The sequence below is a fragment of the Anthonomus grandis genome, chromosome 8 (assembly GCF_022605725.1).
Source record: "Anthonomus grandis grandis chromosome 8, icAntGran1.3, whole genome shotgun sequence".
Taxonomy (NCBI): domain Eukaryota; kingdom Metazoa; phylum Arthropoda; class Insecta; order Coleoptera; family Curculionidae; genus Anthonomus; species Anthonomus grandis.
The window spans coordinates 30,112,471-30,136,396 of NC_065553.1; the positions used below are offsets into that span (position 1 = coordinate 30,112,471).

The 23,926-nt window shown below is 34.5% G+C and overlaps 2 protein-coding genes across 2 annotated transcripts in view; one reads left to right on the forward strand and one right to left on the reverse strand.

Annotated features, from left to right (window-relative positions):
* Positions 1-23,926, reverse strand: part of LOC126739177 (E3 ubiquitin-protein ligase TRIM9) — a 390,452-nt gene that overhangs the window by 188,650 nt on the left and 177,876 nt on the right. The gene's annotated exons all lie outside the window — the stretch shown is intronic.
* On the forward strand, positions 1,903-23,881 carry LOC126739127 (glutamic acid-rich protein-like). Its single transcript, XM_050444654.1, has 4 exons — positions 1,903-2,002; positions 3,661-4,127; positions 18,437-18,650; positions 23,865-23,881. The coding sequence occupies exons 1-4, from the start codon at positions 1,903-1,905 to the stop codon at positions 23,879-23,881; spliced, it is 798 nt and encodes a 265-aa protein (XP_050300611.1).

Consider the following 23,926-nt stretch of genomic DNA (forward strand, 5'->3'; position numbering starts at 1 on the left):
AATGTATGGATTATGCAATTCCGACTAAAGCCAGTTCCAGACTGCAACCTCAGAAATCATCCTTAAAATTATGGCATGATCGCCTTGGACATATTAACCCTACAGCAATCCAGAAGACAGTTGATCACTTGACACTTGATTTGACATTTGATGAGCAATTTTTTTGTAAAGCATGCTAGTTTGGTGAACAAATAAGAAAGTCTCACAAAGGTGTTACATCGAAGAGATCAAAGAAACCAGGTGAAATGACTTACACAGATGTTTATTGCCCCATAAACATTTTGTCTCCAAGCGGATCAAGGTACTTTGTCTTGTTCAAGGACGATAATAGTAGCTATTACAGTCTCTTCTTCTTAAAACAAAAATCAGATGTCCTAAGCGAGTTTAGGGATTATAAAGAGCTTTTAGAAAACCAGACTGGGAACAGAATCAAAATCATGAGGAGCAATCAAGGTAAGGGTGAATATGTCAAGATTTTAAAAATTTTTTTAAGAATAGTGGTATATCACATGACTGTTCAGCCCCATACACCCCTCAACAAAATTGTTCTACTAAGAGGCAGCTAAGGACTATTGAAGAAAGCGCAAGGTTTATGCTTATTAATAAAAAAGTTCCACATAAATTATGGAGCGAAGCAATAAACACTGCTGTATATGTTCTAAATAGAATAATATCAAATTCGTCGAAGAATCTAACCCCATACGAACTATGATTTGGTCGAAAACCTGATTTAAAACACTTGAGAGTTTTTGGCAGTGCAGCTTTTATACAAAATCAAGATAATTACTGTTTGTAGATTATGATGGATATTCTTCCAATTACAGACTATGGGATTTAGAGAAAAGAAGAATTTAAGTAAGTTGCATGGTAAATTTTAATAAAGCGGAAGAGGTAGAAAGTAAAGTTAAAACCCTTTCATTAAACTGTAATATCATTAAAGAACAAGTGAATCAAGAAGTGGAAGATCCAGAAGATATTGAAGAAAATAACATAAGTGAAAGCCTCAATACACAGTCAGTCAGTGGACATGGACAAGTAAGAGGGATAGAATATGAACACACTTTCGCACCGGTAGTGCGATATGACTCTTTGAAAATTTTGTTGGCTTTAGCAGTTAAAAAGGATCTGAAAATTACTAATTTTGATGTACAAACTGCATGTTTGTACGGTGACTTGACAGAGTGTGTGTTTATGAAGCAGCCTAAAGGTTTTGAAAACAAAAAGTCCCCAGACTTGATTTGCAAGCTAAAAAAGGGCTTGTATGGACTAAAGCAATTCCCAACATGCTGGAACCATAAGTTTGTGTTAAAGTTTATGTATCAATAAATTAACATGCTCTCCAGATACTCTTGGCAACACTGTAAGTTAAAGTTTGACTTTTTTGTTAGAGAGAGAGAGAGATGAATAAACATCTGTTAGTCAGTCGTTGCTGATTTACGCTTGGATGAACATCTCGTGTATTATTTTGAATCTCAGTTTCTAGAATCACGTTTATTAATAGGTTATGAGCCCAGTCCCTAAAGTTTCCAAGTCGGTAGTGTCGGTTTTTCGATAAGCCCAGTATTTTAACTAGTGCAAATGGTTTCAGGCAGTTATATAGCCAATGTGCCTAAGTTAAAGGGGGCCAGGACAATTACTCCGAGTGGGCATTCGCGGTCGAAAACGTTTTGATTCTCGAAGGTTTGCAGAAATGCGTCGAGGGCAGTGAAAGTGACGAGGTCAAAATTGGGCAAGCAAGAGCCAAAATAATCCTGACCATCGATTCCTCTCTGTTTATTCATATAGAAGAGGCAAAAAGAGAGCGGGAATTGTGGCAAAATTCTCTACGATGACGCTGGATTTGCAAGAAGCATTAACTTGTTACGATCGTTAATATCGGCGAGGTTGGATGACATGGACAACATGGCGGCGTACGTCAACCATATTATTGAAACGGCGCAGAGGTTGCGCGGGACAGGCTTCAATATAGATGAAGAATGGATCGGTTCTTTGCTCTTAGCAGGTTTGCTTGAAAGATTTTCACTCATGATAATGGCCATAGAGCATAGTGGTATGCTTACAACCTCGGACTCCATAAAAACAAAGCTTCTTGAAATGGAAGATGGTAAAGCAGGGTGTGCTCTTATCGGCATTAGAAGTCAGAAGCAGACAAGGAAATATGGCAACGCTGGTACGTCAAGGCCCGTTGACAGTGACAGAGACAGGCAATGTCAAAGTCAAGTGTCAAAAGTCAGGTGTTTCCGTTGAAAACAAATGGGACATTTTAAAAGTAACTGTCCAGTTTTGAAAAACATTCCTAAATCGGGGGCTACAAATGTTTTTAGTGCGACTTTCTTGAGCGGACAACCGAGTGGTATTTGGATAGCGGTGCAAGCGTCCATTTGACCTGTAATAAAGATTGGCTGTATGATGTAAAGAGTGCAGTTGGGCCAAAACAAATTCTAATTGCGGATAAGTCCAAAGTTTCTGTAGAATGTACAGGAAATGTAAATGTGAAGACTAGGGTAGGCAACAATACATTTGATATCCAAGTGAAAGATGTTTTATATGTCCCTGAAGTCGCTACCAACCTACTTTCGGTAAGTCAATTAACTAGCAAGGGAAATAAAGTAGTTTTTAGCTCTGAAGTATGTTGTATTTACAATGAGAAGAGGCAGTTGATTGCTGTGGCTAAGTTAATCGATAACATTTACAAATTGGATGTAGAAGTTCCAGGGCAGTGTTTTTTGGCTGCAGTTTCTGGCAAAACATGGCATCGCAGGCTGGGGCATTTGAGGGTAAATGATCTCAAGAAGATGACCAATGGTGCTGTGGAGGGTATACTGTGTAAGGGGCCAATAGATGTAAGCAAACATAACTGTGATACATGCAATAAAGATAAGCCATGCCGTTTACGATTCCCTGACAAAGGTGGGCGTGCCTCGGACATACTAGGGATGGTTCACACAGATCTTTGAGGGCCCATGGAGATAGTTTCTCTCGGGGGATCTAGGTATTTTTTAACTTTCCAAGACGATTTCAGCAAAATAATTTTTGTTTATTTTGTTAAAACAAAAGATCAGGTCTTTGAAACTTTTAAGGATTTTAAAAGTTTAGTCGAGAATCAAGCGGGAAAGAAAATTAAGATTTTGCGCAGTGATAATGTGGGTGAATTTTGTAGCAATGTATTTGACAAGTACTTAAGACATGTAGGCATTATTCACCAGAAGACTGTGGCATATACCCCGGAGTAAAATGGTTCTGCCGAAAGGCTGAACAGGACCCTAATCGAGAAGGCAAGGTGCATGCTCTTCGACACCAACCTCGATAAGAAGTTCTGGGGCGAAGCAGTAAATACTGCAGCGTATTTGCAGAATAGGACTGTGACAACTGGTCTGCCTGACAACAAGACTCCATATGAAGTGTGGTTCAACCGTAAGCCAGATATTAAGCATTTACGCATTTTTGGTAGCACTGTGATGACTCATATTCCCAAGGAGACCCGGCTAAAGTGGGATAAAAAGGCTAAGAAGACCATACTTGTGGGATATAGTGAAGAGAGCAAAGGGTATAGGTTGTTTGACCCTGAGACCAATAATGTGGTTATTCGCCGAGATGTGCAAATAATAGAAGACACTCAAGACACAGTTTAAGTCAACATACAAGAGTGTATTGTTCCAGAAGAAGTATCTACTTCAGTGGGGGCAGGTGAGGCTTCAGGCACTAATGAGCATTCCCCAGACACCAGTGTGCAGGACAAGTCAGAGTTGGAGTCTGAGAAGAGTTTTGAAGACTATGAAGGTGGCAGCAGGGACAGCTCGAAAGACAGTGACACGGAATATGTTCCTACAAGTAAGATGGTCGAGCAGAGGGTTCCAGAGCCATGGTCTTCAAAAAGGCAGCCCAAACCCAACGTGTTGGAGGATTATGTCACATACCTGTATGTTGAAGACCAGGGACTTGGAGATCCGGCTACAGTGGAGGAGGCTATGACCAGGCCAGATGCAAAGATGTGGAAAGAGGCTATGCAAGATGAAATCCAAAGCTTTGAGGAGGATGAAACCTGGGAAATGTCAGAGTGGTCTGCTGATAGTTCGGTAGTGAAAAATAAGTGGGTGTTTAAAAAGAAAGTCAATTGTGAGGGTGAGGTAAATATCGTACCAGATTAGTGGCTAAAGGGTGTTCTCAAAGACCTGGCATTGACTATGAAGAAACCTTTTCACCTGTTATGCGCTATGCTACATTAAGATTATTATTTGGATTGTCAGTGAAGTTAGGCTTAGACATAGAACATCTTGATGTAAAAACCGCATTACTAAATGGGCATTTGAAGGAAAATGTGTTCATGCAAATGCCAGAAGGGTATGCAGGTGCCAATGATAACCCAAATAAGTGTTTCCGGTTAAAAAAAGCCATCTATGGTTTAAAACAAGCATCAAGGGCTTGGAACGATAAAGTCAATAATGTGTTGTTGGAATTAGGATATCATAGGCCCAAGCATGAACCCTGTCTTTATATTAAGAAAGAAAATAAGTTTTTAACTGCTATAACATTGTTTGTGGATAATTTTTTTATTTTTTCTAAGAGTGTAGAGGAAATTAGCAGGATAAAAACAGAATTAGGGTCAAGGTTTAAGATTAAATATCTTGGGAGGATCAAGGAATGTTTGGGCATGCAAGTTGACTACGATATTAAAAATCGTGTTATAACTTTGAGTCAAAGAAAATATATACTTCAATTATTGTATAGATTTAATATGTTGGATGCCAAAACAGTCCAGACCCCTATGGAATTTAAAGTTAATTTCGATGAGGCTGTCAAAAGTAGTTTTGATAGGGTGCAGGTTCCATACCAGAGATTGATGGGAAGTCTTATGTACTTGTCAGTGTTGACAAGACCTGATATATCTTTTTCAGTAAGCTTTCTAAGTCAATTTAATACTGTTTACAATCAGAGTCACTGGAAAAGTGCTAAAAGGGTCTTAAAATATTTAAAACATACTCTGGATTATGGTCTAAAGTTTTGTAATGATGGAAGAGAGTTACAGGGTTTTGTGGATGCAGATTGGGGGGCAAATGTTTTGGACCGAAGGTCATACACAGGTTATGCTTTAAAATTAAGTGGGTCTTTGGTTTCATGGGAAAGCTCAAAACAAAAAACTGTGGCTCTGTCATCAACCGAAGCAGAATACATGTCTATTTCTGAGACTACTAAGGAAGCCATGTATTCGCGAGGTTTATTTACTGATTTGATTGGCGTAGTTCCTTGTATAATTTTGTTCAATGACAACCAGAGTGCGATTAATTTATCTGCAAATCATGTTTAACATAAAAGAAGTAAGCATATCGATATACGCCACCATTTTGTAAGAGAGACGGACAAAGTAATAGACTTGAGGTATTTAAGAACTGAAGTTATGCCTGCAGATATTCTAACGAAAAGTTTAGTTTCAGAAAAGCATTACGATTTAATGTTAAGGCTAGGTGTTGTGAAGTTGTAATTATATTGATAAGTGGGGGTGTTAAAGTTCATGTATCAATAAATTAACATGCTCTCCAGATACTCTTGGCAACACTGTAAGTTGAAGTTTGACGTTTTTTGTTAGAGAGAGAGATGAATAAACATCCGTTAGTCAGTCGTTGCTGATTTACGCTTGGGTGAACATCTCGTGTATTATTTTGAATCTCAGTTCCTAGAATCACGTTTATTAATAGTTTGTTCCCTTTCTTAGTAAATTTGACTTTAGAAATTGAAAGTGATCAATGTGTTTTTATTGGTAACTTTGCAAACTTATCAAGTAATTTATGTAGATGACGTTCTGTTAATGTCAAAATCTGAAAGTGCTATAAATAAACTAATAGAAATTTTGCAGCAAATGTTTAAAATCACTGTATATTTAAACAATAATAAATTGCCCTTTGTTGATCTTCAAATTAAACAAGATCTTGTTTCTGGCACTATTGATATTCATCAAAAATTTTACATTGAAAAATTGCTCAATAAATTTTATATGACTAATGTCAAGCCTCTCAAGATTCCTGCAGAACCTAGTGCGCCTTTATCCGTAGGGAATATTTTAAATTGTGATAGTTCTTTAACCTATCTTGAGGCTGTTGGCTCATTAATTTTCTTAGCCACTGCACATTATAAAATTGATTATAGAAAGACTTAAGACTTAAGACTTAGACTAAAACCTGAGGTGTTGGGTTATACTGATGCAGACTATGCTGGGTGTTTAGATACACGTAAATCTACTAGTGGCTATGTTTTTATACTTGCAAATTGTCCAATTACTTGGAAGAGCCAAAAACAAAATGTAGTTGCACAGTCAGCCACTGAAGCAGAGTATTTGGCTTTCGCTCTTCTTGTCAAAGAAGCTTTAAGGCTGAAAACTTTTTTTAAAGAACTTGGCATTACAATTTCAACAGTAAAACTTTTTGTTAATAACCAATTAGCCATAAAACTTACATAAGCTCAGCAATTTCATAAGAGAACAAAACATATAGACATCAAAGCTCATTTTATTCGAGATGAAGAAAAATATTTCTGTCAATTATGTGAACTCTAGTAATCAGTTGGCGGATCTATTTACAAAAGCTCTTTCCAAGATGGTTTTTAATAATTTACTGCATAAGTTATGTTTATCAATTTAGTTGCTGATGTTGCTGTATTTACAGTTGTTAGAATCAGCTTTTATTTTATTTTTAGTTATCATTTCAGTATTGACCCGGTGCCGGTCCTCTGTAATACGTTTGGCCGCTAATAAATATTATTATAAATACCAACCGTTGGGCTTTTATTTAACATATACCGAAAAATGTATGTGAGTATTATTATTATTACTATTATTAACAATAATTTTAGTATTTCATTATATAAGTTGCACCTGTAATAAATATTTCATTTCATTCCTTAAAATCTCCTTTTGAAAAAGAAGAAAAGTAGTTTACGTAAATCAAAACTAAAATAGCTGAAACATTGAGCCCAGTCAAAGAGAAGACTGATACACGAATATCCTTTGAGCGTAGTAACTAATCCACCCTCGATATTAAAGTTTCAATAGGGCCTTGTCAGTCGACCACCTTAATGCCTACTCGACTAATTAGCCGTTTGTTTATCTATCAACGTCGGTGAATCGGAAGGGATAAAGGCTTGACGTTTGATGTTTTTTGATAAATTAAATGTATGCAAGCAAATCGATTATTGAGATACATAATTTCACTGCTAAGGCTTAGAAACCGGTCTTACTAATGATGTCGTTAAAATAATAAATAAGCATAGTAAAGCTGAAGCCTCGAGGGTTTATTAAGTTTCCGCCAAAGGTAATTTCCTCCTAGTGAAGGTATGGCGAGAAAACTTCTAAATTACTTACTTATATTTTAATTACGGTTACAAGCATATCATTAAAATAACGCTTGTTAAGCTAAGTTTTTGGCGAAATCACTTCTTTATTGATTAAAATCATTTATATTTTTCTGGTAGGAGGAAAAGCATGCTATTCTGACTAACTGCATAACTTGATTAAGGAATTTATAGCATAACTTTGTTCCTTTCAGGTTTTGACTAAAAAGGCTAAACTAATATAGGTTTATTAAAACTAGTATTAGCCTGGTTAATTCACACATACAAGATGGTAGTAAATAAGTGCTACCAACTTCAAACTTCAAAGGATTCTACATTAGAAAATAATAATAGTTTATATAAACGTGTGCCTACAAATGCTTTATTTTCTATATTCGAGGTGTTGAAAATTTTCTTATAAATTAACGATTTATTTATTGCTCTGAAATCAAGTCAGATATCCAAATGAGATTAAATGGGTTTTAAAATGTAATAAATTAAGAACTTTATGTTCATCATTGGTACATATAAACACGCATACGTTGTCTTCTAAGACAAAAATTAAATAGTACGTCAGTAAGATATTTCAAATTAGGATTGTTTTGATGGATTTCTCGTTTAAATCGTCAACAAACAAAAATCTGTTTTGCCTCTCTTTTATTTCTTTAATAAATTAACAAGAACGATCTAAAACAATAATATTAAACCAGAACAATAACAGAATGAAAAAATTAAATAATTAACGTTTAAATAGGTGCAAAGTGACAACAAATCTTTAAAATGAACTTTTCCATACATAGTATGAGAATCATTTCTTCGCATCATTGATATTTATATTTCTTCAATATTCTTGGCATATATAGTCTTACAATCAGCTTTATATCTTTTCTTCATGTTATTAACATTTTCGACGGGAATAAAATAAACTAAAGCCTCAAGAACACCCGAAATCTAAAAATTGAGTGGATTTGAATTCGGCGATCGAGCAGTATTGATCTGCCTCCGTACTTCCCTTCCTATTTAGTGATTTAGATACGAAGATGGTAATATGTTGACTAATAAACTTATAATAATTATTATAATTATTATTATTATTATTATTATTATTATTATTATTATTATTATTAATATTTTTCTGTTTTAGCTCGCTGATAGCTGTGTTGTTAATTTCACCAGTGGATGAACTAGTTAGAGGCAGTACATACATTATCTTGCCTCCATTTTTGTTTTATCTCGTGAGCCAGATCTGCGTATTTAGCTTTATTATTATTCTTTACAGCCAGTTAAGGCTCGCACTCCCTCTAAGGGGAGGGGGATCATTTACTTATCCCAGATACCTCCGATATCAAAAGGATTAAGCTCTGTGGTCTGTGGGGGGCCTTTTCGGTGCCCTTAAGTGACCTGAAATGTAGAGTTATCTCCTAGGAATTTTCGGGTGCTGCGAGCAGTTGCCAGTAGTACTGCCTTTTGCATGTGCTTATATAGATGTTCGCCAGTTCCTAGTTGTTTAAGGTATTTCAGTAGACTCTTTGGTATTACAATTGTTGTCGATATAATAATTGGGATGGTCTGAACATTATCCATTCTCCATTGCCTTCCGATTTGTAATTTCTAGATCTCTGTATTTGGCGATTTTCTCAGTGTGTTTCTCTTGCAGATTATTATTGTTCGGTATGGCTACGTCAATTAGAGTTGTTTTCCTGGAAATTTTATCTATTAAAATAAGATCTGGTCTATTATGCCTTACATGTTGATCGGTAAGTACACTGCGGTCCCAATATAACTTATATCGGTCATTTTCCACTATGGGTTCTGGAGTATATTTATAATACGGAACCTTCTCTGTTGTAATAAGTTCCAACTTCATTGCCAGCTCTTGATGTAAAATTTTCCCAGCTGAGTCGTGCCGTTCTTTGTATTCTGTCGCTGCAAAGGCCTGACATCCTCCTGTTATGTGTTGGATTGTCTCTGATGTTTGGCATCCATACCGGCATTTGTCATTTTGTACGGACGGATCTCTGACGATGTTGGTATAACCTGATCTTGGATGGCGAGTAGAAAGCCCTCGGTTTCTGGAAACATCTTACCTAATACCAACCAATAGTTCGACGAAGCAGTGTCGACATGATTTTGGCTGATCTCATTAGGATGCCGCCCATGAAGGGGCTTCTCCATCCAGATGCGGAGTTTTTCCTGGTCCGTATGATGGTAGCTGCGCGCTTCCTCGCTCTTAAGTTGTAGAGGAGTGGAATCGTCTATTTGATTTATTGCGGGATGCAGCGTGGAATTTTCTCCTTGCCTGTAAAAATAGGATCTTAATTTAGTGATTTGTTTTTCAAGTTGTTTACCCAGATCTATTAATCCTCTTCCTCCAAGGTGGCGGGGAAGCATTGTTCTTTCAGTGGCACTTCGAGGGTGGTGGTTGTGCGTTTTAGTAAGTAGGGTCCTCACTTTTATTATTATTATTATTATTATTATTATTATTATTATTATTATTATTAATATCAGAAGGATGAAGCTCTGGTGGAGTCCTTTCCATGTTATCGGACTGTTTTTTTAACTTTATTTACAAATATAAACTTAGACTAAAAGTACATGATGTGTTTTTTAAACTAGTTGATGTTATCTGCGTTTCCAATAAACTTTCTGACGATTCGAGATGTGGATAATAGCGCCGACTTCTGCATCACCTTATAGATGCTTTTCTTAAGGTTGAGCAGTTTCATGTTTTCAATCAGGCTCTTTGGTATTACTCCTGTTGTTGACACAATAATTGAAACTGTCCGCACTTCTCTCATTTCCCATTGTCTTCGTATCTGGTGTTCTAGATCCCTGTACTTAACAATCTCTTCATTATGTTTTGCTCTTAGGTTGTTATTATATTGGGAATATCTAAATCAGTAAGGGTTGTCTTCTTCTTGCCTAGAAATTTTATCGGAGTTAAGTCAGGCCTATTGTTTTGTACTCGTTAATTTGTGAGGACAGTGCGATCCCACTACAATTTGTGTTTTTTTCATTTTCAAAAACTGGTTCCGGCTTATAGTTATAATATGGTACCTTGGCTGCCGATAAGAGGTCTAGTTTTTCTGCGAGCTCTTGATGCAGTATCTTTGCAACTATATCATGTCGGTCTTTATATTCCGTTGGTGCAAAAGTTTGACATCCACCGGTGACATGCTGAATAGACTCCGTTGTCTCACATTCATACCTACATCTGTCATTTTGTATCGTCATATATCATTTATAGAAGCTTTTAATTTATTTTTAACGCCGGAAATAAAAGATCTCATTTGTCTACACACAAATCAGGAAGCTTCTAGATGTTATGATACTTGGAACGATAAGCATCCGAATAAACAGAAACAATGGATACCACTTGAACGTGACGAGCTAGACTATTTTTTGGGGGTTCTAATAAGAGCAGGCGCGCTACGCTGTAGGAAAGAATCTACTAAGGAAATGTGGACCACGAATACCAGTATTCGTCGAGCCTTTTTTACTGCTTCATTATCAAGAAATAGATTTGAAGAAATCTCAACATTTGTACGATTTGACGATAAAACTACAAGAGGAGAAAGAAAGGAGAATGACAAATTAGCTGCCATAAGAGAAGTATGGGATCTTTTTGTGACCAATTGCAAAAAAGGGTTTGAGCCATATGGCCATATTACTATTGACGAGCAGTTGGTTTGTTTTCGTGGGAAGTGCCCTTTCAGACAGTATATAAAGTCAAAACCTGGTCGATATGGCATCAAAATATGGGCAGCTGCTGACGTACAAACTTCTTATCTTGGCAATCTTCAGGTCTACACCGGAAAGCTTCCTGGAAATTTACCAGAAAAAAACCAAGGATACAGGGTAGTATCTGACCTGGTACAACCATATCATGGTACTAGGAGAGGGATAACTACTGACAATTTCTTCACAAACGTCCCTTTAGCTAACTATTTATTATCCAAAAATCTAACTTTATTGGGAACTGTTCGTAAAAATAAGCCCGATACTCCTGCAATCCTAAATTACACTTCTAGGCCAATTCACTCCTCTATGTTTGCGTTTACAAAGGATCTGACAATGGTTTCTTATATTCCGAAAAAGGGAAGAATGGTTCACGTTCTATCCAGCCAACATGATAAAGACAAGGTCTCTGAAGAGGATGACAACAAACCACTCATGATACTGGATTATAACCAAACTAAAGGAGTGCTTAATAATGCTGATAAGCCGGTAAGGGAATTTTCATGTGGTAGAAGGACAGCTCGATGGCCGTATAGGTTATTTTTTAATATTATAGACATATGTACTTTGAATGCGTATGTCATTTATAGGGAGAAACATCCCGATTGGAAAAAAAATAACTCTTCCCGGCGGCATATTTATATCTATCACACGTTATCGCTCATCCCGAGAGCCGAACTTAGTTTCTTATCTATCACATGTTATGCCAAACGCGCCTTCATAACTATCACCTGTAATCGCTAAATAAACTGTATTTTAATTTCCTAGCGAAAACAAGACAAGCGCCCTTCACTTTTCAACTCGACGTTCAGTCCAATCACAGGTATATGTGTCTCTCTCGATGGCATCGTATGTGCACAATATTTATTAATGATTGATAATTCAATCTATCGTTAGCTTTGTGTTCTTGCTGATAGGGTTCAGTATAGGACAACAGTTTTAAAAAAATGCGTTTATGCAGGATTTCTTCGAGGAAAATAGTAAACAAGGAAAATAAAAACTGTTGTGGTCTTACTGCCAGTACTGCCAATTTATGAAGGGCATAACAGCACGTTTTATTTTTATTTTTGTGCCTGGATTTTAAGTTAAAATCAAAAACAAAAAAAAAAACAAAAAAATTGCGACGTTATGCCCTAGATATAGAAAAATGCTTTAAGATTTATTAATATCACATTTTTGAATTTTGCACTTAGAACGAGTAATCTTGCATAAAAGATTCTAATATAGGTAGACAGCAGCCTTGCCAGCAGCCAGGTGTTCTGTCCTCCAGATTAAAAGAGGCACCTTTTTTATGAATATTATGAATGATGATATATTATTGGAAATTTGTTATTCCAACTCGATTTTTGTATCCTATTATAGGGTGTAAATAAATAAGTGCAAAAAAAATCAGGGGGTGATTCTTGGGTAAATTTAAAGAAAACAATTTTAGATGAACGTATATGTATGTCCTAAAAGTCCTAACTTTTGAGATACAGGGTGGTAAATATTTAAGAACAACATATGTTTTTTAATAATATTTGTGGAACCCCTGTAGATATTGTAGTATAATTTGGTATGCATTTTCTGTGCATCCACCCTGTATCTCAAAAGTTAGGACTTCTAGGACATACGTTCGTATAAATATTTTTCTTAAAATTAACCCAAGAGTCACACCCTGAATTTTTTCGTACTTATTTATTTACACCCTGTATAGTACCACAGTATAAAAGTACACCTATAGTACTATATAGATCAAAATAATAACGACAATAATCTCTCGAGTTTTATTTGACATGAATAGTACATGAAACTATCAAATAAAATAATAAAAAACAACAAAACTTTTTAAACATTTAGAAACATCTGAATACAAACAGCAAAATAACGGTAAAACTTATACAGGTTGTCTCAAAATAAGTACAAAAAACTTAAGGGGGTTATTCCTTGTTCAAATAAAGGGTAATTTGTTGTATAAACATTAGGGAGATATCGGATTAATAAAGGTTAGTTGCTTTTAATTACGTTGACTTTTGACACAACATTTATACAACAAACTACCCTTTATTTTAAACAAAAAATTACCTCTTAATTTTTTCGCATTTTTTTTTAATAACCTACATACTACTCGTATATTATACAAATATAAGAACCTGACATTATTTAGCTATTTTTCTAGTTCCTAGAGCTCGATTTTGCGTGACACAACTTTTAAGGCTACGAGGAGCTAGATTTTCGTTATTGGTTGATTTGTTCGGTTTTCTTCCAGACTGAAATCGTCTTCTTCCTGTAAATTTGGTCTTTCTCCTTGTTACACTTGTGGGTTGGACAGAAATTTTAGTACCTTTTCTAGTTGTGTGTACCACTTTCCTATTTAAAGATGAACAGCAGGGTTTAAAGGCTGTGTGCAATCTACTCAGAAGAGACGACCAACTGTTAATATTTTTTTTGTAGTTGCGTATGACGCTCTGTGACCTCAGTTTTTTCAAAGAACATTGCAGGCATTCGTAATAATATATTTTTTAATGACCGCCGATTGATGCATTTTATCGGAAAGACAACATTTTTGGCGATCGCATGTGCTAGTTAAAGAGGCGCGTTTGCAAAACATGTGATAGATAAGAACTGCGTTCGGGCATCGCTCGCCTTGCAATAGCGTGTGATAGATATAAATATGCTTCCCGGCGACGTCTTTTCTTACTGCAACTAAGTGATGACTTGGCTCGATCTCATATGGAAACAAGGGCACAATATAGGAATCATAAGGAGCACACAAAGGCGGCTCTACGAGACTGTGGAATAGCAGTATATAGTGCCGCAAAAGCTGCCGATGAACCAGCGAACCAAAACAAAAAAAGAGCAAGATGTTTTCAGTGTCCCAGAAGATGTGGTAAAAAAGTGAACACTAGATGCGATCATTGTAAACAATTTGTATGTCAAAATCGTAGAATAACCAAACAAAATATTGTATGTACTAAATGCGCATCGGCTTAAATCATTTTTCAAATTTTTTCCTTCTCCAAGTATTTTGTTTGTTATCTAGAATGTATTTTTATTTTCTATTTTAGAATATTCAATAAAGTTTGATCAAATATATAAAGTATGTATAGTTTTATTTTTCCCTAGATGTAATTAACTTAAAAACTAAATTTAAACAATCTAAAATCATTTGTTTTGCTGGGGTCTCTAAAGGACCCCGCATGGGTGTTTACGTGGATTTTTATAGCATGGGAATTTAAGGGTTAAGAATCAAAGTGTATGTGACGGAATGTGTTATGATTGCACGTACAACATTACAAGTAAAAAAGTAGGCATTAAATGCAATTCATGCTTTAGAACATTTTGTGTGGAATGCGCCCAAGAAAAAGGTATTTCAGATATGTTTTCTTGTGACACTTGCAAGCTCCTTGAAACCTAATTTGAGACTGTAATTTAAATATTTTTTGTTTACAGGACATTCAACAACATTTGTAATTTTATTATTAGGTATATTATTACTAGAATTTATTTCTTATTTAATAAATAAATTAGTTTTTTACATAAGTGTACTTTTAATATTTCTCTCGGTATACCCAGCTACCATAAGTAAATTAATATAAAACCATTTATACCTACCTAAGTTTTACGTATTTAAACCATGATAAAAATCTCACATCTCTTTACTTTGAGGTGGCCAATAACTGGTTTTTATGCCGGCCAGTAACTATACCATCATGGCCAATAACTATGTTGGCCTGGCCAATAACTGATGATTTAGACATAAACATAAAATTGAATATTTAAAAATACTTTGAAGCAAGATATATGATCAAAATACATAGAAAACAAGTAAAAAAAGGCTGATTTTGGTTAAAATTTAAAAAAATATTGTAACTCTATGGCTTATAGTAATTTTAACCATTAAATACATCGCTAGCAGGCTTAACAGGCCAATCACTATAGCATTTACCCTACTTAATGTCTTTTTTAGGACTTGTAATACAGTGAAAATGCTTACAGGCAACATGTTAAAATTTTTCGTAAAATCTTTGCATAGTTCGTACTTCTCGAAGGTATCTGCATTCCATGATATGTAAGCAAATATTGGTGACGACGAGAAAGCAAATATTTTGTGATGGGAATACAACTTAAAATACATTCATGTATCTTCATTTCCTCTTAATAATCAATAAACGCAATAAATCAATCGTCGGTGAGTTTGTATCTTGGAAAAAGAAGTACCAGCAAAATGTTCTGCATAAATTTTTTATGCAGAATCGCCGAAGTTTGTTTTTCGCTACAAAAAAATTACCTAAATACAAATAGCCAGAAGTACCAATAAACAGAGCTAAAAGCAAAATTATAATGTGATGCTGGTGAAACAATTATTTAACATACAGATGATTTGGAAATTATGCATTTCAGAAAAAAGTAGCTTAAGTATGAAAATACTAATAGAGTAGATCTGCATAAACCTTCCGGAGCTCGCGCGCGGACTCTCGTTCCGCAAGTTTACTATTTTTATGTTAATTTAAAAATCTGCCGCCTTAGGCGCTCGCGCCGCTTAGTATCTTTCGGCCGCGACGTACTCAGTGTTGCCAGGTCTCATGATTTATCATGAGATCTCATGATTTTGACTTACATCTCATGATATCATGATTTTGTCTAAAAATCTCATGATTTAAAAAAAAAACAAAGATTTAAAATCGTAACTCAGAATATTAGTCGTAAAAATAAAAATAAAATAAAAATAACCTAAAACTACAACTAAATGTACACATATAAATATCATAAAGCCTTAAATAATATCCGCACAGCCCTATATAAACGGGAAATACTGACGAGTATGGGGATTCCCCGAGATTCTCGGATATTTCTACGGGCTATATTTTTCACGAAGTTTTATGCATTTGCTCGTGTATTTGGTATTGTAAAGCATTATTTGTGAGTTGAAAATAATTAAAAAATATGAGTGACAGTGATTCTAGTAGTTCTAGTAGTAGTACATCCAAGAGTATATCTCTTCCAGGACCTAGCAAGAAAAGAAAGGTTTATAAGCAAAATTTTAAAAAGGAATGGAAAAATATACCGGGTTTGCAATGGGTCGAGAACAGCAGTAAGGGGACAGGCTTTCCCTGGTAGGTATTTATGATATTTTAAGTTAAGGTACTTTCTGTAAAAATAAGTGCAATTTGGATTTATTGAGTACAAAATCTAAATTCACTTATAATAATGTTAAATCGAGAATTAAATGATAATATGAGTTACTGAATCGTAACTAATTAAAATTTGCTTTAATGCGGATATATTTAATTTAAGGCGAACAAAACTTTTATTTTAATGGAGGTAAACGTTTTTTTTTTTTAATTTAAGGTGCGATTACTGTAAATGTGATGTTAAGGTATCTGCAGGGAAAACCCAACTAGTAAAACATTCTGAGACTGAAAAGCATGTTAAAGCTTTGCAGAGAGCATCAATGGGCAAGCAAAGTCAAGTAAAAATAAGTCAAATGTTTGCAGAAAGTTCTAAAAAAATAAGCATTGAAGAAAAAGTGAAAGAAGGAATTATAAGAACTGCGGGGTTTCTAGCCGAACATAATCTCCCTATGAATTTGATGGAGCATTTCATCGATTATCTCAATGCTGTAGGCACTGATTCAGATATTGTCAAACAAATGAAATGTAAACGAACAAAGATGTCAAGAGTTTTACAAAAAGTTACAGGCTTGTCTCAAGAATCTTGGCTACTTGGCCTAATGAGGGATAATAAATTTAGCATTATCATAGATGAGTCTACTGATAACTCGTGCACCAAACATTCATGTTTAGTTGTAAGAATGTGCATTAATTTTGACATTGAAGACAACTTTTTGGCGTTAATCCCAGTAGTAGAGACCACAGGGGCTGCACTTTATGAAATTTTAATCAACTTCCTTACCGAAAATGGTGTTCCATATAAGTCAAACTTTATTGGCTTTGCTTCAGATGGAGCGAGCAACATGGTTGGCGTTAATAATTCTGTGGTCAGTCGATTGCGAGAAAATATTCCAGGTATATTCATAATGAAATGCATATGCCATAGCTTTCATTTGTGTGCATCATATGCATGCCACAAGTTGCCTGAGGAAGTGGAACAATTTGCCAGAGAAGTAAGCTATACGCTAATAAAATAAATGTATACTTAATTAAAAAATATAATTTTTTAGAGGTATATAACTATTTTTCAAATAGTCCGAAGAGAGTGGAAGAATATAAGGAATTCCAGGAATTTGCAAATGTCTCAATATCGAAGATTTTACATCCTAGCCAGACACGTTGGTTATCTCTGGAATGCGTGGTTAAAAGGCTTCTTAATCAATATGAAGCTTTGAGGTTTTATTTCGTAGATCAGGCGTCTCTTAAAATCAGTCAAGCAAATATTATTTTAGAAAAACTAAACACGCCCGAAAATAAATTATACTTATCATTTTTATCGAATGTACTACCTATTTTTAATAGCTTAAACAAATTAATGCAAAGCGAATCGCCCAAAATTCACGTTATTTATAAAGAGGTTGCTAGAACAGTTAAAACAATTTTAGATTATTATATTAAGGACGAATATCTAAATGCCAACATTGAAAATATAGATTTTAAAGACCCTAGACTTTTTTTTAATTTAAATGACATGTACTTTTCTGCCCACATAAACTCTGCCGATCTGGAGAAAAACCGACTCGACATGGTAAAATTAAGATGTCTAGACTTTTATATTGAGAGTGTGGAGCAAATATTGTCAAGATTTCCACTTAAAAACTCTGTGTTTCAGAAATTAGAATTTCTAGATCCTGAGGTAGTTAAATCAAGAAAAATCAGGTCTATAAGTAATGTTTCTATGTTGTTTCAAAATTTAATTCCTGCTGATATGCAAGTTGTTTTTCAGTTATTTACTTTAAGATTATGTACGTTTGTTTACTTTAACATATAATTTTATGTTTTTATTTAAATTTGTTAATAAAAAAGTAGATATTTTGGTACTTGTATCTTTATTTCATCAAAAAAAATATTTTAATAAAAATAATGTATGTTTTTTTTTTAAATAAGGCTTAAAACGCCATCTCATGATTTTTTTTCCAAAACTCATGATTTTTGGTTACATTTTTCATGATTTCATTTTATTTCACCTGGCAACACTGGACGTACTAGTTAATCAGAAGTGCAAGTGTCTTCAACAAGTGCAGTTGTATTCAAAATAGTTACGACTGCGGACTGTGAGTCCGCACGCGAGCGTTTGTGTTAGTTATTTTCCTATTTTTTTATTCTGTATAAAATAAAAGGTAAGTGTTTTATTTTGTAATTCTTTCATGAAATTTGAAAAAGTTATATAATTTTTTTTTAGTAATTCTTTGTGTTATTTTTATAGATCGTGGGAAAAAGAACAGGCTCGTCTAAATCAGCTAATGTTAGAGTGTTTCGAAGAAAGCGATCGTGAGCCGGAGATCCAATACGATGATGAGGAAGAGTCTGGAGAAGAAGATCATGTAGAAAGACAGGATCTCGACAGTGACACTGACCAAGAAATATCGGACGTGGAACAAGAAGAAGAAGAAGAAGAAGACGATGATGATAATTTGGAAATGCAGCCTACCTTTGTTGGTAAGAAGGGAATTACAAAGTGGGAAAAGAGTATTTCGAAAAAAAAATTAAAAACTAGAGCTCAGAATATAATAAAGCATCTTCCAGGAGTAAAAGTAGCTGTTAAGGGCTTAAAAACAGAAATTGCGATTTGGAAATATTTTTTTTTTAAATGACATTTTGAATTTAATTGTTCATTACACAAATAAACACATTCAATCAGCTAGATCAAATTATAGTCGGGAAAGATACAGATATTTTGGAAATTCAGGCAGTAATTGGGCTTTTATATTTGGCGGGGGTTCTAAAATCAAATCGGCTAAATCTTGAAGAATTGTGGGCTAAAAATGCAACGGGTGTAGAGCTTTTTAGGCTAACTATGTCTCAAAGTAGATTTCGATTTCTATTAGCACACCTGCGTTTTGATGATTTGGAAACTAGGGATGAAAGAAAAAAAATTGACAAGTTGGCTGCTGTTAGAGAAGTTTTTGATTCTGTTGTAAATAACTTTAAAACCGCATATACACCATTTGAATTCATGACAATCGACGAAAAGCTAGAAGCTTTTCGAGGAAAATGTAATTTTCACCAGTACATTCCTAGTAAACCTAACAAGTACGGGATTAAAATTTTTGCTTTAGCAGATTCGAAAACTTTTTATACTTCAAATATGGAAGTGTATGTAGGAAAGCAGCCAAGCGGACCATATGAATGTAGTAACTCACCAACTGCAGTTGTACAAAGATTATGTGAGCCAATCAAAGGAACCAGCCGCAATGTGACAGTTGACAACTGGTTTACCAGTATGGATTTATTGACATCGCTTTATGAAGATTTTAAGCTGACTCTTTTGGGTACTGTACGGAAAAATAAAAGACAAGTGCCATTAGAATTTTCACAGCCATCACGTCGTCCAGTTGGATCAAGTTTATTTGCATTCAGAAGTAATTGTACATTGGTATCACATGTACCAAAAAAAACAAAAATGTTTAAGTTTTGTCAAGTATGCATTATGATGACAAAATAGATACCATCACAAACAAACCAGAAATGATAATGGATTACAACTCTACTAAAGGTGGAGTGGATTGTGTAGACAAACTATGCGCAGCATACAATTGTGCTCAAAACACCAGACGATGGCCCATGGTTATATTTTACTCCTTACTCAATGTGGCTGGAATAAACTCTTTTGTAATTTTTTCGACAAATAATGCTACTGCAATACGACGAAGGAATTTTTTGCGAGCTTTATCTTTTCAGTTGGTAGAAGAACATGTTCGCCGACGTGTCATCCAGTGCATTCCCAGGGTTATGCAACTAAGGATAAGTGAAATTTTTGGATTAGAAACACCTAGACCAGATCGAGTACCGACACAAGCTGGCCAACGAGGACGCTGCGCATTCTGCGATCGCAAAAAAAATAGGCCTTCACGTTATTCATGTATTGAATGTCATAAATTTATTTGTTTAGAGCATTGGCTAATGGTATGTCATGAATGTCACCCATAAATTTAAAGTTTTTATTTGATTATAAATTACCTGTCACTTTGTTTGCTAAATGCCTTTTTTACCAATAATTAATGTTTAGATTTAATAATTTATATGCAATTTTACAATAAAAATCTTGTTTATTTAGAATCTGTACATTTATTTTTGGGTAATATTGCATAAACATTTAAAAAAAAATTGATTTAGCCTTCGACTTTGACTGCGGACTGACAGTCCGCGTGCGAGCGTTCTATCTTAATATATGGTGCGAGCTCCGGAAGGTTAAATATTAAGCGTATAAGAACCGGAACCATTTAGTATTAGAAATCGTTAACTATTTCATATAATATTCTTCGCTTAGAAAAGTAAGATAAGAGTATCGGGATAACTAAAAACTTTTTCGTTCCAACTTAAATCCGGCATTCCGGCCACACATAAGAGAACGAAGGAAGAGTGGCACGGCTCTTTTTCAAGCAAAATCGAGAGATGCATAATTTAGCTGTTAAAGTCTTTATTATTATTCGCGCCTGAGGCGCAATATCCCCATTTAAAATTCAGCCGTCACTAATGGCCTGGCTTATTATTATACCCCTCCTCGACTAAAATATGGGCCCGGTTTTCCTTATTTTTCCATTATTGGTATGCGCCATTTCCAGGTTGGGAGGGATTTATTATTTCGCTTTTATTTCCTGGTAGAAAATTAGTGAATGTCTACGTAATATAACCTTGTTATTTTTTTTTAGGGAAACATCGTAAACATCTATTACTGGTTACAATGAAATCGCGCAAATAATAGAAACACGTGTCAACAACAGAGTAGCAAGAAGTTTCAGAGATAATATTACAGCAGGTGGATTGAAAATTAATAGGAGAGAACGATAAATAAAACCCCACTCTTGTACACTGTACAGGTAGCAAATTTTTATGTCATTGTCAATACTTTTCTAATAAAACTAAGGAACTATCATTGTTTTAGAGACTAGGTCTTATAATATAGAGCGTATGCAAGACATATGCAGAACAGTGGCTATCACGTAAAAAAATAAATTATAAATTAAAATATATATTTGCCAGGATATTCTTTGTTTTCATATTTATAAAGAATTGTTAATGAATGTAATTGAACAAATACTTAGCCAGGTTGATTCATAAATTTAAGTGGTCATTGTAAAGAAATTGAGACTTTGTCCACACCTTAGAACATTGAAAGGCTAGAATTAGCATTGCCATGGAACTATGGGCAGTTTGTTTGCTTCCAACATCTCTGATGAAACGATACCAAATATTTAGGTGGAAATAGCAAAAAAAAAATAAATTTTATAATTTTTTTTTTAATTTTTTATCATAAAAAAAATAAATTTTAGCGATCAGTCAAAGTAGAAAAATGTTTTTTAATTTTTTGTGCAAAAACCGTGCATCTAACGGACAAAGTCCAAGGGATCAAAATCGTTGCAAATAAAGCGGGGAATTTTAAAATATTTTTTAATACAAGAAAAACCAGTGGCGTACCATTTTTCTTTATAAAAGTATTCAGCGGAAAACCCGCACACACGCTACTGGAGAACATACAAATGTTAAAAGTATGTTGGTAAATGGCTCTGGATACACAGACCCTGCATACCAATCTTTGGACAAATATCTACAGGGGTATTTAAGTTATCGAAAAAAAATAATTTTTTTGTTAAAACTTTACCACCCTGTAGCTCAAAATCTAAAAGATTTAGGACCTATGTTTATAGGAACTTTTTTGCGAATTTTTGTCTAAAGAACACGTTCTTGAATTTTGTCGCAATATATAAAAAACACCATGTATAATTCCTTACCCTTAGCTAAAAGGTAAATAATTTAAGCAAACAAAAATCCAAATGAATTGCTGGATTGAACAAACAAGCATCTCTTTTGATTTTTAATTCTTATTGTTTCTGTTATGCATTTATATTATATTTTGGTGTTCTACTTGTGGTATGCATATACTTCAAACTAATAATATTGACAAAAACTTGAAATATTTAATAAAGAAATATTCGAATTTCAAAAAACCAGCCTCCTGGCTAAATAATGAGGTAGTCGCAGCACAATGTAGCGTTGCGCAAATTTAAACAAAGTCGCTCAAACGATGATCGTAAAAGATATAAACAGTGCCGCAATTATTTAGTTAGGGAGGTCAGAGAATCAAAAAAACAGTATATTGAATATGTATGTTCGCAAAACAATCCAGCCAAAATGTGGAAGACTCTTTCTAATATGAATGCTAAGACCAACAAAAATTATAATTTACCGCTACATTTATCCAACTCTGACTTCATTAATAATTTTTTTGGATCGTTCTTACAAAATATTTCTACTAAAGGAAAATAAATCAACTTTTATAACAGTAATAAATTAAAAGAAAATTTTACAATTAATTTTTCTCTTTCTACTATTAAGGAAATTCATAATGCTATTTATGCAATAAAAACGATTTGCGAGGAACAGATGATATTTCTGGTTCTATGTTAAAACTATGCAACCGTTTAGTTAAAGAGGCAATATTTTCCTTTTTCTTGAAAACCGCTATTGGGAAACCTCTAGCTACAATTGCTATTCCAACTTCCTTGTCCCATTTGCGTATAATTAGCATCTTGCCAGTACTATCTAAAATTTATTAAAAGATCTTATACAACCAATTATAATATACATGGTCCGGTCAAAGTCAAACCTGACGGTTTTTGAAATGGGATAAATAAAAAAGTTGTTGAGATATTTTAATTATTATTTTTTATTGTAAAGAGGAGAACTGGAAATTTAACACTTATAATAAAAAAGCACAAAAATAACTTAGGTAGCAAGAATTATGTCACTTAAATGATGACCACCATTTTCTCTACAATGTACAAGCCTTCTGGAGAAGTTAGTCATGACTCTCTCCAATATTTGGCGCGGGATCTCACGAATTTTTTCACGAAGTTCCTGTGGGTTTTTTGAAGCCCAATATCGAAAATTTTGTTTGTTGACACATCCGTTGAGATGGAAATGAGCCTCGTCTGAACTCAAAACAATGATTCAGGGTCTTCATTGATCATTCTTAACATGGTCTGAGCAACATTCACCCTTCTTTCGAAGTCACCTGTTTGTAACTCTTGAACAATAGCAATCTTGTAAGGATGGAAGCGTAGGTCGTCATGAAGAATACGTCTTACAGACCGGTCTGAGATCCGAAGAGCTTGGGCGTGAAGAATGGCAGAGCGACGAGGGCTTCATTCAACAGTATGTCGAACAGCTTCAATATTAGCAGGGGTTCTAACCCTTCGAGGTGATCCTCCTCTCCTTCTTGTTGTTCCAAAAGCAGTGTTCTGGAAGTTTCGAACCCACAGAAGAATTGTGTTTCGAGAAGGGATCGCACCGCGAGGAGGAACATTAAACCGTATACGAAAACTCTTTTGTGTTAGAATCACAGAATCATTATTTCTAAAAAAAGTCTTAACAACATACTCACGGTGTTCAGCGGTCCAAGGCTCCATTGCTACTGAACTTCCGCTCAAGACAGTGTTGCGAGGTCAAAAAAATAAAATTCACCAGAAAAAAAATTTTAAATCACCAGATTTAAAAAAAAATCACCAGAAATTTTAAAACTTTATTTTTAAAGCTGTATTACTAGATTTAAACAAACAAAAAGGAATGCTCTAATGTCTGTGTACATTAGAGCTTACTTAGTAATTAAATTGTTTGATAAAAAGCAATTCACTATAAATTTTTTGATACTAGGTGGCGAAGGCAGTTAAATTTTAGTTTTATTAGCACATAACCTAAGATACAAATTTAATAAA

What these genes read in the sequence shown, in the direction of transcription:
- LOC126739127 (XM_050444654.1), top strand. Translation starts at nt 1,903, where the DNA reads ATGGCGGCGTACGTCAACCATATTATTGAAACGGCGCAGAGGTTGCGC. An exon ending in CGGTTCTTTGCTCTTAGCAG is followed by an intron (nt 2,003 to 3,660) that starts GTTTGCTTGAAA and finishes GTATTGTTCCAG; the next exon opens with AAGAAGTATCTACTTCAGTG. An exon ending in AAGTCAATTGTGAGGGTGAG is followed by an intron (nt 4,128 to 18,436) that starts GTAAATATCGTA and finishes GAAAAAGAACAG; the next exon opens with GCTCGTCTAAATCAGCTAAT.